We start from the raw sequence: 18,064 nt of genomic DNA, 5'->3' as shown, positions 1-18,064 counted from the left end.
TAGTCCATCATATCTGTCATTCCACTTTATCAAGGACTGTACCAACTGTTGCCTTGGTTCAGGGGATTTGTCATTTCCCTCAATATCTATGCTTACTATAAATTCACATAGAGCAGAAACTTCACTTTTGCCTGTTTTAAACCTATTTGAATGTACCATTTCCATTTAATTATGCTAGCCTCTCGACCATGTCAAATTCTGTGAGAAGCTGGGCTACTCATTACCCAGGTCATAATCAGGATTCCAGCCTCAATATCACTTCATGGCCCAGAGTCAGTTGTTCAGTCTCTACTAAAGTCCAATATGCAGCTAATAGCTGCTTTTCAAAAGGTGTATATTGTATTCCAGATGAAGGTAGTTTCCTAGACCAAAATCCTAAGGGTACATTTCAACTTGGTTGTTTTTTGCCATAAACACCAGTTTGCATAGTCATCTTGTACAGTCTCTTACAATTCTACTGGGCCACTTTGCATAAGTCATAAATCCGGAGCCAATTGTATAGCAAGGCAATAATCACAATATAGATGATAATTGTCAAAATGCCTGCATGGGTCTGTATTGCAAAATATAAGAGACTCTCCACATAGAAGGTAGAAGAAGTAAAACATTTGCTTAGACATCAGGGGACCAGATCCCGAAACCAATAAGCCCAATCCATCATAGCAGCAAGGAATTCAATACATGAAGTCACAGCAGAGAACCAATCCATCTCACAAGCTTATGACCCCCCTGCTGGGGCCTTCCCACAAACATACTCAGAGCGACCAAAGGTCTGCTCTTTCCCTCAGCTCTAACTGCATTCTCTATGAGCATTTCCTGTGACACACTTTCCTTTTCCTCTCAGCAAGCTCCTCCTACCACATGTGACTTAGGCGTCCTGCGACATAAACAGGTCATATGGCCTATCAATGGGTGGGAAAGATCTTCAAATCTAAATTGTCATTACACCAGGCTAGGGTCTTCACTAGCACAATACATCCTTAAGGGGTAGCAGAAAATACCATACTATCCACGCCTAGGTCACAGTAAGAACAATCTCCTTAATCAATACCAAGTGTCCAAGTAAAGTCCTTTCATCTTAACTCAAGGTTGACTTCCAAGTTCCATGGCTCTTCCTCTAAGATGACTGCTCCTGACTCTCACCTGGGTTCACAGGCAGGCAGCTCTCTGCTCCTGTTCCTTGCCTCAGCTCATGGGGACTGCTCTATTCCAGGATCTTCCTGCTCCTTCCTGACAGCAGGCTCCAGGGCCAGCAGCTTCTGCCCCTGGAAAAACAAAGCTTAACAGAACAACAGCAATACTTACACACATCACTAGCATGGTCATCTGAATTCACTTCCAAAGTCCAGAGGCTCTGTGATAACAGCTCAGCTCGCTTTAACAGCTCTCAAAAGGGTCTTAAGCTAAGCCTCCTTTCCATGGGCAGGTTTCTGCAGTACAGCTCTTTTCACTTTCAAAGTTCAGAGGCTCCTTCAGCAAGTCTCTACCTTCAGAGGTCTTCTCTCATTCTTTTCTTCTCATTGCTGGCTCACTCCCTCAGTGCTGATTTTCTTAATGTCTACTTCCTCAACACCAGCTCTTTATATATACAGTTCTACTCAGCATCTGATTGACTAGAGCCCACATGCATATGTCTGTTTGGCTCAGCACAGAGGCATGTAAGACTGAGGCTGGCAAATTGAATGACGCACACAGAAAAACAGCAAAAAATCCCACTTTACTTGCCTTTACAGTAGCTCAAAAGAAACACAAGAAGCACAAATTTAGAGACATCTCCATGCCAAATGTTCATATGGATTATCTGTGCCCAACCTATGGTAGAGCCTTCTGATCTCATATTGATCTGATCAGCCACAGTCAGATACACCCCAACACAGTCATTTTTGTCCCCTTTGAAAACAAAGGACAACAGCCAACCAACTCCTATAGTCATATGGTCTCTCACTTTTCTCTGTGTTTTTCACACATTCAAAATTTTCAAGGTGTCCATTATAAATTCTGCTCTCCATGTGCTTTCTGCCATTGCCTTGTAGGGCTTACCCCATGGTTTCCAAACGTAGAGATTTCATCAGAGATGTTCATACAGACTATTTGTGCCTGACCTGTGATAGAGCCTTCAGAGCTCATATTGGTCTGATCAATCGTTGTTGGATACCCTGTACCTTGACCACACCACAGTGTCATTTTAGTACTCTTCCAGAATGAGGGACAACAACCAACCAAGGTTTTTTTTTTGTCCTATCATGTGCTTCTGGGAGAAATATGATCCTTGGATTGTTTCTACTCATCCTGTCTTCAAGATCTGTATGTTTTGCTTACATAGTGAGTATATTTTCTTTTAGTGTTCTTGTTTTTTGATCCTCTTCTTTTGGATTGTCTTTCACTTCTGTGTATTTGCATTCCCAATCTGTTTTTCTCTCTTTTGTTTCTTTGGTGAGGCTTGCCGCTGCAGATTCAAGTTTTTCTATTCTCCTTATTATTTTTGCTGTGCAGACCATAATTTTGCTCTCCTAATTCACATTTCTCTTTTAAATCATACAGGAACAGTATGTTGTATTTTCATGTTCTTAATTCCCACAGGGTTCACTGCCTCATCAAATGTCGGATCATTTTACTTTATTTTGTACCATTTATTCACAGATCCTTGAATTCTTTTACTATATGTATAGGCCAGATTTCCTTCTGTTCTTCCTATGGATTTATCTGTTTATGTTCAAGATCTTTGAGATTTCTTCTTCCTTAAATTTTTTTAACTCTCTCTGTCTCTCCATCTCTTTCTCTCTGTCTCTCTTTCTCTCCTCCTTTCTTTTCTTTTCTTTTCTTCTCTTCTCTTTTCTTTTCTTTTCTTTTCTTCTCTTCTCTTCTCTTCTCTTCTCTTCTCTTCTCTTCTCTTCTCTTCTCTTCTCTTCTCTTTTCTTTTCTTTTCTTTTCTTTTCTTTTCTTTTCTTTTCTTTTCTTTTCTTTTCTTTTCTTTTCTTTTCTTTATTGCTCACTCCTGATTCCCTTCCCTCTAAGTGTGGTTTCCTTAGAAGCTGGATTTTAAAGTGTATCAGTCTCCTCTCACTCTGGGCAATTCACAGATCACCACCTTTCATCTTTATCTCAACTGATTTTGGGTCCAGAACTGGCCCCAAGTGGATGTTCTGCTCTCCCTTCAGGCTTGGTGGAGTGTTGCACAAGTCTCCATACACACAATTCCACAAACAGTGCAATGGGCCCCTAGAACCTGTTCCATTCCCTCTGTTCATTGGTTCTTTGGCCCAGCACTGGCAGTTAAAAACTTGCTAGCACAAGCAGTTCAGGATCTGCTTTCTCCAGAACCAGCCGTTCAGAACTACCAGCAGTTGAGAACTTTGCAGTATTGGTGCTTCTGGGTTGCAGCACCAAGCAGGCTTTTATTCCTGAAAGGCTATGGGCAAATCAGATGTTAAGGCCCAAGGAAACTTCCACAGTCTAGATCTGGAGTTTCTATGACATTGGAAAGATGAAGAGGAGACTAAAGTGTAGGGATAGGTTTTGATGTAAGCCTTTGTGTGTCTTTGCATCTGCTAGTGCATTCCTTCCTGCTGGTAAAATGGGAGAAGGGGTAGGAGTGCTGAGTAAGCTTAGAGTCAGTGAATGTCATTTCCTTTTTTTTTAACCTTCTTTTGTATTCTTGGTGTCCCAGACCACAGGGATAGCTGAAGTTGCTTTATCTTTGGCACAATCTGAGGGGTCATAAGTATTAGAGAAAATGTTTAGCCTACCATCCTATTGCTTACCTAATCCAGAAGTCACCCATATTGTTTATAATACTTTGCTTAACAAAAAGAACTTCTGTAAATATTTTCAAGCATATCTCTCTGTTCCCTCTGTCTTTTACTTCTTTGAAACATATGCCTAACAGTGTTATTTCTGAGTCAAAGATTAGTTTATTGATTTTTGGAGTGTATACAAACTATTTACCAGAATATACTAGGCTGCCTTCATCTCTATTTTTCTTTCATCCTTTCCCTTGAGATTTTCGACTCTTTGCTCCTCTGGATGAGCTTTGTTATTATTTTGTCTAGTCCTATAAAGTGACTCCATGGTAATTTTAAAGTTTTCCCAGTACCATTGGTATTCTTAAACTCAATTTTACAAGAATTAATTAAGCACCTCTTGTATGTAGGGTTAGTATTTGCTAAGAACTGGGGCTACAGAGACAAAAACAAAGAAAAGAAGTTGCCTCTGCCCTCAAGGAGAATATATTTTCCCAGGAGATTAGGATACATACAAAGTTAAGTAAATAAAAAAGTATATACAAAGTCATATGATGTAATTTCAAGAGTTAGAGAGCAATAACTACCAAAGGGAATTAGGAAGGGCCTCAGGGAGAAGGTGGCATCTAAGCTGATTTTTGAAGGAAGCTGCTACTTTATTTAGCTGGGCAAATATATGAAGGCAATTTTCTCTTCATTTCATTTCCATTTAAAGCTTCTAGGAGAGTTGTGATGTAACATGTAAGTGCCTGGGGAGGGTATACAGATATCTATAACTGATTCTCACTGTCTGACAACATGGTGAATGGGAAGAACTTTTATTGGCTTCAGAGGCATTTAAAAGGTCTGAGTCAGCACTGACTTGATCTCTCATCTCATTCTTTTAGCCTCTGTTCTGGTAGTTTGACTTCACTCAAAATGGTTGGTGAGAGACAATGCTATAAAGGGAAAGGACTTCCCTAGGAAGGTCATGGACTTAGGTCCTTGGCCTTTGTACTTGTTCTTCTCTGTTCTAGGTAAAGGCATATCTGTTCTCATGACCTTTGGAAAGTCAGGAGGGAACCTCAGAACCCAGAATCCCAGGTTTTTGTCTGGCATAGCATACATGTCTCAAGGGGCAAATGGTGATCTTTGGGAGAGATCTTTGTGACCTAGTCTAATGGTAACTGGGAAGAGGACTCATCCATCAGTCATGCCTTATTTGGGTGAATGTGATAGGACCAATGTTATGTGGAACTTGAGTTAAAACTGCGTCCCTTATGTGTTGTGTAATACAGGGAAAATTAGGAACCCCTGAGTAACCCCTAGCTACTGACAAGCACCCCCAGAAAGAATGGACTCAGATATCTTTGGCATTTAGCAAACCCCCTGGGACTCCATGACTCCACCAAGGAATGTCAATAGATAGGACCATCCCACTGAAGGATAACCTGGCAGACCCTTTCTAGCAGATATCCCTGGGGCTCCATGACTCCACCAAGGAATGTAAATAAGATTATCCCACTAGTACGATAACCTGACTGAATCTTTTGATCAGCCAGGACCTTTTTTCCTGTTTCCCTGCCCTGTACTCCCACATATCCTATATAAGCCAAATCACCCCAACACATGGCCATTGCAGTATCCCAATGGCCGCCGGCTAATAAATTCTCCAGTCAATGGGGCTCCCATTGAAAGTTTTATTTATGCAAAGCACTCTTCTCACTTTTTCTCTTACTTTTTTTCCTCCATTTTTGTTGACCCCTAGGGAAACCTTTGTAAATAGTTCTCTTTTGCCTTTTCTCATAATAGCTACCTTGCTCAATTCCCTTTGATTACTATCAATGGCTTTATGCTAGAATCTCAAAACAAATAGAACCAGTTCAGCTGTTGTTTGCCTGGGGATCTCAGTAGAATGCAATTACAAGTCACTGTACTCTTTCTTGCTTCTTCTATGTCTCCCACCAAAAAGATTTTGGACATATATAGGATTTTATGAATTTCTTCCTTTCTTTCATTTTTCTGTCCCTATTCCTTTGTATTCATGTAGGTACTATAATTTTATTTATGCACCAGGTTATTAAATATTTGTAAATGATTTCCAGAAGCTGTATAGAACCCTCCTAATTACATCATCCATTGTGAATGTTTCATTTTTTGGAACAGAAACTGTAAAACTGTCAAGATTTTGTTATGTAAATGTTATTTCCCTTCCAGTAAAACCAACTAACCAGACAAAAAACCCCCCAAAAACAAAAACAAACAAAAAAAAACCAAAACCAAAACACCAAAAAACCCCAACCAAATGAACCAAACAGTTACTTTATATGAGAGGAATTCAGAGGGATTTTTCACCCTCATTTGTTTGCTTTTGATATGAAAGAAATACCAGAAGAAGCTTATTCAGTCTTGAGGTTACAACTAATATACATGTTCTTTAGTTAGTATTACAAGAAAAAAACCACACTTGAGAAAGGGTCTGTACAGAGGAATTTCCTTTAAAAGAAATAGGCATATATACTCTTTCATTTTAACCAGACCACACATCTTATCAGACTGAATCAGATGGCCAGAGGAAGAGTTTGTAGATGCTCATCTTTTAAGGTTTTAAAATATGTGATATTTCCTCCGCTTGACAGAAGAATGGTGAATCTGGTTTTGTACAAAACGACCATTTATCTGGTTGAAAACAACCCTTTTTAGGGGCTTGTTTAAAACTTAAGTTAAAATTCCTGCTGGCTAACTGAAGGTTTCATGATAATGGTTCCTTTCTTTTTACAGGTCTAATTTATCAACATCAGACCCTAAAATTTGGTTTTTTTTTTTTCCCGTGTGCTCTCTCACTCTGGCTATGAAAAACATGGGATAATATGAAAATGGATATTCCCAAAAGCTTCTCATCAGTTGCATTACCTTGAAATGACTGAAATAGGAAGGAAATACAGCTCTCTCTGCACTTCTCATGCCTCACTACTGGTAACCAAGGTAAGACAATTGTTACCCATCATTCAATTTTGGGTGCTACTGATAAAATACCCATGCGCAAATGACTTGGGCAGTGCTGGCAACAAATGGCACATCCTCCGGGCTAGCTTTCCTATTAGCAAATGGTTGTAGCAGATGAGAAGTGCCCATAACTAGGGTGTATATACACTGTATACTCTTTTATGAATATAGATTATTCTATATTTTTATGAATATTTTTGAATAAAGAATGTTTTTATGAATAAAGTATGTTTTGAGGAATTAATAATGAAAATATTAGAGTATGGATGGACTCATGATGTCTAAATTAGATTATTCACATTAGAGCTTATCAATTGTTTGAGAGCAGGGACTGTGCTTCCTCTCATGCACCAGATAGAAATAGGATATGTTGGACCTTATGTAAGAATTTATTTTTCTCATTGTTTTTACACAGATCACTTTTCCCCAAACCTCTTCTGGTCTTACTTTTCTTTAAAAAGCAAGTAATTAAAAAATAGCAAGAACAGCAAAAACCATAAAATATTCTCTTAAAAAAATCCACTGAAATGCTTTCATTAGGACTGTCTTCAGGCAATATGCTTCTTTTGTGTACCTTAGTCTTCCCTTTTATTTCTGCCTGTCATCTTTCTCCCCTTTTTTCAAGCTCTTTTTCTATCTCTTTCCTTTCCCATTTAAAAATCTATTCTCATGAAATGAGGTTATATTCATTTTTTTCTTTACAAATATTTGTTCATTGTATTCTACATGGAAAACATTGAAGTCAGTTATTTAGATATTTCTGATTTTAAGATAACACCTCTCTCAGATTTATTTGCATTTTCAGTCTTATCTCTGGATTTAAAATGAAGGAATTTCCCATGTCATACATTAGGGGAAAGCAAAGGTATCTTCCAGAGTCCCTAAAATCAAACCATGTAGGTGGCCACCTACTCTGTCTGTCATTAAAGTTACTCTTTATGTTCATACATGTAGAGTGTAACTTAATTTAGCCAATGCCTCCTAGTGCTTTATTTCACACAATGTGTTTGTTGCATAGGGGCTTTGAGTTTATATTAGGGAATCTTTTAAAAACTACCTGGTAATAGTGGGAGAGGGTAAAGTAGGTGGCACAGCAGATAGAGCACTGGACTTGCAATCAGGAAGTCATCTTCATAAGTTCAAATTTCACCTCAGACATTTACTAGCTGTGCATCCCTGGGCAAGTCACATAACCCTGTTTGCCTCAGTTCCTTATCTGCAAAATGAGCTGGAAAAGGGAATGGTGAATCACTCCAGTATCTTTGCCAAGAAAACCCCAGACCAGGTCACAGAGAGTTGGACATGACTGAAATGACTCAACAACAACAAAATAGAGAGTGAATGCCCTTCAAAGGAGGCCTTGTCAAATAAGAGATTTAAACTAACAGCTAAGAAAATGATAAAGCTTCATCTCTCCACCTCTCCATTGTCTCCATAGATGCAAAGGTATACATAGGAAAGAATTGTAGGCAGTTTAAGATGGCAGAAAGGATCCTAGAACTTGTGTGTGTGTGTGTGCGTGCACACAAGTATATGTGTGTTGGGCAAAGGGTCAATAATCAAATTTTGCACTGTGCTAACTACACTACTGATCCCTACTTGGAAGAGACTCTTTGAACTTGAGATGGTTATCAAATGGGTTTTTTTATCTTTTAAAGTTTTTTAAGGTGTCCTATATCCAACATGTTGTAGGTTTTGTGTATCAAAAAGTCAGACTTTTAGGGGCAGCTAGGTGGTGCAGTGAGTAGAGCACCAGCCCTGGAGTCAGGAGGACCTGAGTTCAAATCCAGCCTCAGACACTTGACACATGCCCTAGCTGTGTGATCTTGGGCAAATCACTTAACCCCAATTGCCCTGCCCCCCCCAAAAAAGACAAAAGAAAAGTCAGACTTTTTCATGCATTGAAACGTTATGATGCATCTGAGTTTCCGTTCTTTGTACATTGTACTTACATTTGGTGCTATCTGGCAACTTTTGTATTTATTATGATATTCTGACCCTTTCACTCAATTTAACTTTCCTAAGTTTGTAAAATAGATTTGAAATGGCATTCTCTTGTTAGTATTTCAGATGATTAGGACTAGATTCCCACTGCACATTTTTCCTTAAAACATAGCTCTACAATATTAATATCTGCTTGTGATATCTGATTAACATACCTCATTGGAACACATGGGTATTTATATATTTTTGAACTATGGTTTATGTAGCCTCATTTGCATGTACATATGTATTATTATTTTTAAGCTGTGCACATTGGTGAACATTGGTGTGGGGCAGTCTGAGTTGGAAAAAGATGGTCACTTCAGAGATGCTGAAACACAGGTAGTAGAAAACAAATGGGGGCTAGAGCAGGGTCTGTTAGTCAAGCAAGATGATGGCTTTCTATTGAGCAACAGCTTAAACCCTGTCACATTTTTAGTTCCTTGAAGTTCTTTTTTTGGTATATGAAAGGAAGAAGAGTTGCTCAAGAGAAAGATTGCTTGATCTGGTGTCAGAAGACCTGGGATCAAATACTGACTCTTGCTTCTTGTGTGATCTTTAGCATCTTACCTCCTCTATCTAGGCCTTGGTTTTCTCATTTGTTAAATGAAGGAATTGACTTAATAGTCTCAAAGTTCCCTTCCATTCTAAATATTGGACACAATACTCCTTTGACTGTACTATGTAATCTGAAAAAATTCAAGTACTATTTGTAGAACAAATTGCAAAAATATTTTTATTTGTGAGTATACAAAATTATGAATTTCACATTGCAATGCTACAGAAGACAATAAATTAGTCATCAACAACACAAAACCCTATAGAAAAACTTTCAGTTTAGCATAAGTTGTTTCTGCTTGTAATTTTTCTGGAAATTGTATGAATTTTAAACATTTATAGAATATGTAATTGCATAAATTTAAAGAACAATGAAAAGTTAGGGTCAGCACACTAGGCTGGATGAACTTCAAATATCTTCTAGCTCAAGGATTCTGTGATATATCTTCCTAGTGCCAGCAATTAGCATTGAGTCAGACAAACTTGAGACTGAAGACACAGATCATATAAACTTTGAAATTGAAAGTTAGAAGGAACATTAATACAAATTGTACAATTTTTCCACTTCATAGATGAGGAAACATACCTAAAAAATTTATATGATTTGCCTAAAGTTATACGGCTAGTTGTGACCAACAGGAAATAATCTGGGAATAACTAAGGAACCATAATCTGATGAAAAAAAAGCAATAAGAATTGATACATTTATTGGCTATTAATATAATTCTGCCCTTTTCCATCTCCACTTTTAAGCTGCTTTTAGACTTTTACCACATTGTTAGTTTGTACAAATGTCATCCCAACCTCTAGTTTTACTATGGGCAATCTGACATTTTCTTTAGCTATAGTCATCTCTTTAGGAAACCACCATCTAGGACCTTCCAAAGGGTCAATGGAAACAATCTTTCTAGGTGAGAAAAAGTTCAAAAAGGAAATATAGCCCCCTCAAACTGGAAAAATTCTAAAGCTTTAATGCTATAATGGAGTTTTTGATGCATTCCCTTTCTACATACATACATAATATGAAACTATTACATACCATTTAGAATGTCAAAGTCATATTGTTTTTCCAAAGAACATTGTGCATAAGAGCTCATTCTCATAGATCTTGTCAACCCAGAACTTCCTGTGTGACTTTTGTTATGAAACTGGCCTCTGTTCCCTCATTTCCCATTTGTCATTTTAGGGAAATGAAGGTGATTATGAAGGTGAAGACCTAATTCACTCTGTATTGTGATCTTTCAACAGCATAGATATACTGAAGCAAAGCAAGAACACAGAAAACAAAATGTTTTCTTTGTTTTGCATCTTTCTTTGCCTTGTCATAAGGGTAGGCGTCAAAGCAGACTCTGATCTGTCAGGTAAGGAAATACCTTTCATTTTCCATATTGTGGAGAAAGTCCAAAGTGATAGATGATACATCAATATAACTAGTGTGTATATTCACTCACATGATTTCTATTGCCTTTAAGGAGGACTTTTTTAAGCTTCTATAGTAGGAAAAGAGGGAGAAAATATTGGGAGAGCATTGTTTCTAGCTGCTATAGTGAACAGTTACACAGGGATCCATTTGCAGCAAATGGGAGAGTAGTGAAGGCAGTCAAAAAACCATGAGCCATGATCAGGCTGTCTGTCTCTTACTTTTAGTATATTGGGCAGTTCAGATGTCTTCAAGTGCTTTTACGAGCCTTCAAAGAGATAATTGCCATGCTTAAAAATGTAGCAGTTTTTTGTTAAGGTAGTGTATGTAGAAAAAAGTTTTATTTTGAGGAATATGCATAAGCACATAAGTACCTTGCTACCAAGATTAAACTGCTGTCAAATAAGATTATAGAAGACATTGGTATACTCATCAAATGGAATCTGACTATGAGTTTCATCCTATTACTAGTTTCTACAGTTCTCTGTTACTCTCTTTTTCAGGCTGCCCTTCTACAGAAAACACCTGGAGATACCGTGCAAGGAGCGGAGAGAAGTTTGTATTATTCTGTGATATTCCTAAACTAGGTCTCTGCAATAGGAGGGATCATTCAAGCAAAAAGATGTGTAGTAGAACTGCATGTGAAGGGTTCCAGTGGTACAAACAACCTCAAAATGGATCACAACCATATGCTATTCAGAATGACCACCCTCATATCACATGGGAAAACAATTTACTTCAGTTTTCACCAATTGGTATCAATGACGCTGGGTCTTATATTTGTGCAATCAAGTATAAACCGAAGCTTGTAGAGGAGTCCAGGTAATGCTCATTCCTATCTGAAAGTACTATCTAATATTTGTTTTATTTTAATACAGTAACTATGTTTACTGGAGCTTGTTATCTTTTCCAGAAAATCAAAGGGGATTACTTGTTTTCTTAATATAACTGTAGAAGTTCAGCCAAAGGAAAAGACACCCTGTATGGACTCCGTAAAAAATGAGCTATACCTTGTTATTGGTAGCACTGATTCAATTCCTTGTCCTGGGGTGAATTGTGAGGGAGATTTACAAAGGCAAGACATGACATGGTACAAGGTAAGAATGACTGAATTGTGTCACCAAGAGATATCAAGTATAAAACACAAGCACCATTCTCATAATGGGCACCTAAAAGACTTAAATACACATTCTCCCGATTCTATAGAATTGTCCCTACAGTAGACCCAGCAGACTTAAGCTCTGATGCCAAGGTTGCTCACTCATCCTTTATAGCACTTAGGTAGAATTGTGCAAAGAGTGCCAAAAGATCCCAGCCTTAGAGTCATGTCTTAAGGTTAAAGTATCATCTCTAGAATATTTTTGTTGAAATGTAAATATTATGTAGGGAAAGATAACCCATGAGCACATTAGCATCTGTTAACCTAGCCCAGCTTAATTTGTTAGATAATTAATTATTATCTGAAAAAGCAGAAGGTAGGACCTCGAAGGAATGGAATACATGTTTGAAGTTAAGGTCAGGAGGTTGGGCACAGCTCAGGGCAGAAGAGAACATGGAGAGAAAAGAAGGCTCAATACAGAACTTTTTGGCATATCCATGGTTAGGTGGCATGATATGGAAGATGAACCAGCAAAGGAGACTGAGAAGAGTTGTCAAACAGATTAGAAAGGAACTAAGAAAAATTAAGTGTCATGAAATTCCAGAAAGGAAAAGCATGTCCAGGAGGAGAAGGTGGTAAACAGAGTCAAATGGAAGTATAAGGTCTGAGAAAAGACCATTAGGTCTACCAGATAAGAGATTATTGGTAACTTTGAAGAGAGTAGTTTCAGTTATGTGAGGAGGTGGGCAGCCAAATTGAAGAGTATTGAAGAGAGAATGAGAGGAAAGAAAGGGAAAGCAAGTTTTTTTCTAGGAATTTGGGAAAGGGAGGAAACATTAATTTTCTTACATTATTGAGTTAATACAACAAGAATAAGAAGCTCTAGACCACACACTAAGTATTGAGCATTTTTGCTTCCATTTATGAGGTAAGTTAGCTGAGAAGGATGACTACTAACTGCATAATGCCTCTGATCAGGAAAGCAAATTATGAGAACAGCATTATGGTATATGCCTGTAACCCCTACTATTGAGATTTTGTAAATCATTGAGTATAGGAGTTCTGAGATGCAGTAGGGCAATAGGCTAATGGGTGTATATGATAAGTCTGAGACTAATATGGTGAACCTTGAGGAGCAGAGGGTCGCCATGATTCATAAGGAGGGGCAAACTGGCTATGTTAGAAAAGCACAGCAGGTTAAGGCTTCTGTGCCCAAGAGTGGCTACTGTACTTCTAGCCCAAGTAAGACAGGGAGACTCAATCTCACAAGAAAAAAAAAGATTATGAGAATAGAAAACTTTAGTTGTGGTACTGGAAGAACAATTAGAATTTGTAGCATTTGATACTATTGGGAAAACTCATTTTGAGGTTCAATCTAAGTATAAATTAATGATTCATAATCAGTGGCATATTTGTTCTAGTATTTTATCACTATTTTCATTGCTTTTATTGCAAGAGCTCCTGCATATTTAGTTCTATCACCTCTCCAACCCCAAACTCCACTTCCCTGCCTCCCTGTCAACTTAGCAATGGCAAGTCACTTAGTGAAACCTTTTGTTACCATCCATTTTGGAAGCAGCAACATGGTACAGCAGAACGTACATTGGATGGGAATCAGAGGACCTATGTTCAGATCCTACATCTGCTTATTACCAGTGTGACTGTACACAAATCCCTTCCTCTTTCTGGGGTTCAAAAATGAGAGAATTAAAGTAGATGATCTCTAAGATACCTTCCAGCTCTAAACCTGTGATACTATGTAGGTGTATGCTGGTAAAATTTTAATAACTGGCTTTCCAAATAATAAAACATATGTAGGACATACCTTTAAGTTAAATCTTCATTATTAACATTTTCTTCATCAAGTTTTAAGTCTAAATAATGAACAAAAAATAAAACTTAACAGTCAGCTCTCCCATTTCAAACTGGCTTCAGGTATCCTTTTTTTCTAAAAAAAAACCCAGCATTTTATTTTTTCAATTACATATAGAAACAATTATTAACTTTCATTTTTTTAAATTGAGTTCGACATTTTTCCTTCCTCCCTCACTATCTCCTCTCTAAGCAATTTGATATAGGTTATGTATGTGCAATCATGTAAAACACATTTCCATGTTAGTCATGTTGTGAAAGAAGTGTGAAAGAAGAAACAGGAAAAAAGAAAAGAACCACAAAAATAGAAAGTGAAAATAATATGCTTTGATCTGCATTCAGACTCCATCAGTTTTTTCTCTAAATGTGGTTAGCATTTTCCTTTGTGAGTCCTTTGTGTTTGTCTTGGATCATAGTATTGCTGAGAAGAACTAAGTTATTCACAGTTGATAATTGCACAATGTTGCTGATTCTGCTCACTTCACTCAGCATCAGTTTATGTAAGCCCTTCTAAGTTTTTCTGAAATCTGCCTGCTCATCATTTCTTATAGCACAAGGTACTCCATTATGTTCACATACCATAGCTTTTTCAGCCATTCCCTAATTGATGGGCATCCCCTAAGTTTCCAATTCTTTGCCACCATAAAAAAAGAGCTGCTATAAATATTTTTGTGTATGTAGGTCCTTTTCCTTTTTTGTGATCTTTTTGGGATACAGACCTAGTAGTGGTATTGCTGAATCAAAGGGTATGCACAGTCTGATTACCCTTTGGGCATAATTCCAAATTGCTTTCCAGAATAGTTGGATCAGTTCACAACTCCATCAGCAATGCATGAGTGTCCCAATTTTCCCATATCCTCTCCAACATTCATCATTTTCCTTTTCTGTCATATTAGCAAATCTGATAAGTGTGAGGTGGTACCTCTCAGTTGTTTCCATTATGCATTTCTCTAATCAGTAGTGGCTTAGAACATTTCTTCATATCACTATAAATAGCTGTGGTTGCTTCATCTGAAAACTGCCTGTTCCTATTCCCATTTATCAATTAGGGAATGTCCAGCACACATTTCTTGATGCTATGACCCTGATAGTTCCTTGCCAGCTGTAGCCTCTGGAAACACCTCTTCCCTTCTGTGCTCACCAGCATTGCCCCTTAACCATCACAGCCCCTCACACTGAAGATCATCTTGCAGCCCCTGACACTGAAGATCCTCTTTCCTAAGACACAAGAGCCGTCATTAGTGTCCTGTGGCTAAGAGAGTCTTCTGCCTTGCAAATGGGGAAGATGGGAAAAGAAAATCCTCAAACTCACCAGAATGAGAGGAAATAAATTCTTTGCCTCTAATCTTAAACAAGTTTTCCCTTAGAAACATTGTTCCTAAGGTTTTAGAATACCTTAGTCATTTTGATCCTTGAGTTCTGTGGCTGCACACATTTCTCATTTTGGATGTCTCTGACTTCTCCACCCACTTTTCAGCTTTTTCTTGTATGTTGTCTTTTGTATGCTTTTTGAAGGCAATTGTCTGTGTTTTGCATATTTGTATTCCTAGTGCTTAGCACTTTTTCTAGCACATAATAGATGCTTTCTGCCACTATATTCTCCTCCCATCTCACATGATGAATTGGTCTTATCCCTTACTGAAGCTAACTTCTCTACTTGTTAAGGTGATCTCATTCCATTCTGCCTCCTGTAACATATTGCCCCCTCTGTTGTCCCCATTTTTCACTTATTTTCAAACTTTTTCTTTTTATTGGCTTATTTTCTACTGCCTAGAAACATGGAGCTGTCTCCCTTATCTTGAAAAAAAACCTTCACTTGATCCTTCCATCCCCAGTTACTATTGCCCTATATCTCTTCTGCCTTTGTAGCTAAACTCATTGAAAAACCTATCTGTAATAGGTGCCTCCACTTTCTTCTCACTCTGTTCTTAACCCCTTAAAATCCTGCCTCCAACCTTATCATTCCACTGAAAGTATTCTTTCTGAAGTTACTAATGATCTCTTAATTGTCAAATCCAATGGCCTTATTCCACTTGACCTGCATCCTTCAACACTGTTATCACTTTCTTCTTCTTGATAATCTGTAATCTCTAGGTTTTGGGAGCACTAATCTCTCTGTTTCTCTTCCTACCTATCTGACAACTTCTCTGCCTCCTTTGCAGGATCACACCCTCTAACTATAGATGTCCCCTCAGTGTTCTGTTCTAGACTCTTCTCTTCTCCCTTTATACTACTTCACTTGGTGATCTCAGTTCCTGTGGGTTTAATTACCATCTCTATGCTGTTGATTCTCAAATCTACCTATCCTGCCCCAAACTCTCTGCTGACCTCCAATCTCCCATCTCCAACTTCCTTTCAGATGTCCAGTAAATACCTTAACCTCAATGTGTCAAAAATGAAATTCGTTATCTTTCCTATCTATCTCTCTCTATATATGTATCCATCCATCCATCCATCCATCCATCCATCCATCCATCCATCTATTCATCTATGTCTATCCATCTATCTATCTATCTATCTATCTATCTATCTATCTATCTATCTATCTATCTTTCCCCCATCTTACCTTCTCTATTACTGTAGAGGGCAACACCATCCTTCCAGTCTCTCAGGCTTGCAACCCAGAATTCATCCTGGATTCCTTACTATCTTTCACCCTCCATATCCAACCTATTGTCAAGACTTGTAAATTTCACTTTTTCAACATTCCTTGAGTACATCCTTCTCTCCTTTGACATTTCCACCACTCTGGTGCAGGCCTTCTCTCACCTCATGCCTTTATGATTGTAGTAGCTTTCTGATGAGTCTACTTGCCTCAGCCTTCTCCCCATCCCATCCATCTCCCATTCGGTCACAAAAGTGATTTTCATAAAGTGCAGGCTTGCTTGTGTCACCCCCTCCTATTCAATAAACTCTAATTTCTCTCTGTTATATCCAGGACTAAATACAAAATGCTCTTTTTGGCATTCAAAGCCTTCATAACCTTCTACTTTTTCAGTCCTCTTAGACATTATACCCCAACACCTACTATTTGATCCATTGACACTGACCTCCTAGCTGTTCCACAAACAAGATGCTCAAGCTCTCAGCTCCAGGCATTTTCTCTGGCTGTCCCTCATACCTGGAATGCTCTCCTCCATCTGCCCTGACTACTAGCCTCCCTGTCATCCTTTAAGTCCCTACTAAAATCCCACTTCCTATAGGAAGCCTTCTGTAGCCCCTCTTAATTCTAGAGCCTTCTATCTGTTAATTATTACCTATTTATACTGTATATAGCCTGTTTTGAATATATTTGTTTTCATGTTGTCTCACCTACTAGATTACAAACTCCTTGGGGGAAGGGATTTTTGCCTCTTCTTGTATCTCCAGTGCTTAGCACAGTGCCTGGCACATAGTTGGTCTTTAACAGATGTTCATTGATTGATTGCTTACCGCTTCTTTATTCACTATTGACTACTATTGACTAAAGTTCTAATGGCACAATACCTCAGAAATATAAGAAGCTTTTTTTGAACTTGATTATGACAGGGAGGAGGGTCCAACTAATTCATATAATATTGTTTCTGTGGGAAAATGCATTCCAAATTCCAAACCAATTTACAAATAACTCTTGAGGCAAAGGTGGTTTGCAAGGGTGGGACTTTCTATAATTTGGACTGACCAAATCATCAAGGTTTACTATGGCGTGTCATGTCACAGGGAATGGGACCACTACTATGAATTAATGACAAAATTAAAAGTCTAATTATTTGATTTCTGTTTTCTCTTGGATTAGAATGGAATGCTATGTCCTAATTGGAAAAACACTAACATAATCTTTGATGACATTTACCATTACAATCGTGGTTTGTATGTATGTGATTATAACCAGTCTATTAACTCAACTTGGTGGATAGTCAGAGCAGTTGTTGAAGTGAAAACCATTGGTAAGTAGTATTTAGTTCAATGCAATTCCTTAAAATGTAGCACTGAGATTCTGATTCACATTAAATTAAGCTAGTTGGTCTTAGTGTCATTACTCTCTCCTTTGACATTTCCACCACTCTGGTGCAGGCCTTCTATCACCTCATGCCTTTATGATTGTAATAGCTTTCTGATGAGTCTACTTGCCTCAACCTTCTCTCCATCCCAATCCATCTCCCATTCAGTCACAAAAGTGATTTTCATAAAGTGCAAAGTAATAGTCAGATGAAAGCTCTAGTCACGGAAAAAAAGTACAAGTTAATAAAAAACTTTATTTAATTTCTCTATGTAGAGGGTTTCCCCCCATAAATTTACAAAGTCTATGCAGTTTTAAAAATCAGTATCCCAAAAGTTTTAGTGCAATTTTGGCTATTAGAGTTGAAAGCTTTCAAAACATTTTATCTGTAAAGGTTATATCAATAAAATAAAACAAATGTTTCCCCA

General features: G+C 37.9%; 1 protein-coding gene across 1 annotated transcript in view; it reads left to right on the top strand.

Annotated features, from left to right (window-relative positions):
• The first annotated feature begins 6,687 nt into the window (after positions 1–6,687).
• LOC118845328 (interleukin 18 receptor accessory protein) overlaps positions 6,688–18,064 on the top strand; it is a 28,220-nt gene continuing 16,843 nt past the window's right edge. The window contains exons 1-5 of the mRNA XM_036753225.1: positions 6,688–6,704; positions 10,515–10,627; positions 11,190–11,508; positions 11,600–11,783; positions 17,433–17,583. Of these exons, the coding sequence (XP_036609120.1) occupies positions 10,555–10,627; positions 11,190–11,508; positions 11,600–11,783; positions 17,433–17,583 (727 nt within the window). The 5' untranslated portion in view covers positions 6,688–6,704; positions 10,515–10,554. The remainder of the gene's footprint in view (positions 6,705–10,514; positions 10,628–11,189; positions 11,509–11,599; positions 11,784–17,432; positions 17,584–18,064) is intronic.

This window comes from Trichosurus vulpecula, chromosome 4 (genome assembly GCF_011100635.1).
Source record: "Trichosurus vulpecula isolate mTriVul1 chromosome 4, mTriVul1.pri, whole genome shotgun sequence".
Lineage (NCBI taxonomy): Eukaryota > Metazoa > Chordata > Mammalia > Diprotodontia > Phalangeridae > Trichosurus > Trichosurus vulpecula.
This window is presented reverse-complemented; position numbering and strand designations above follow the sequence as displayed.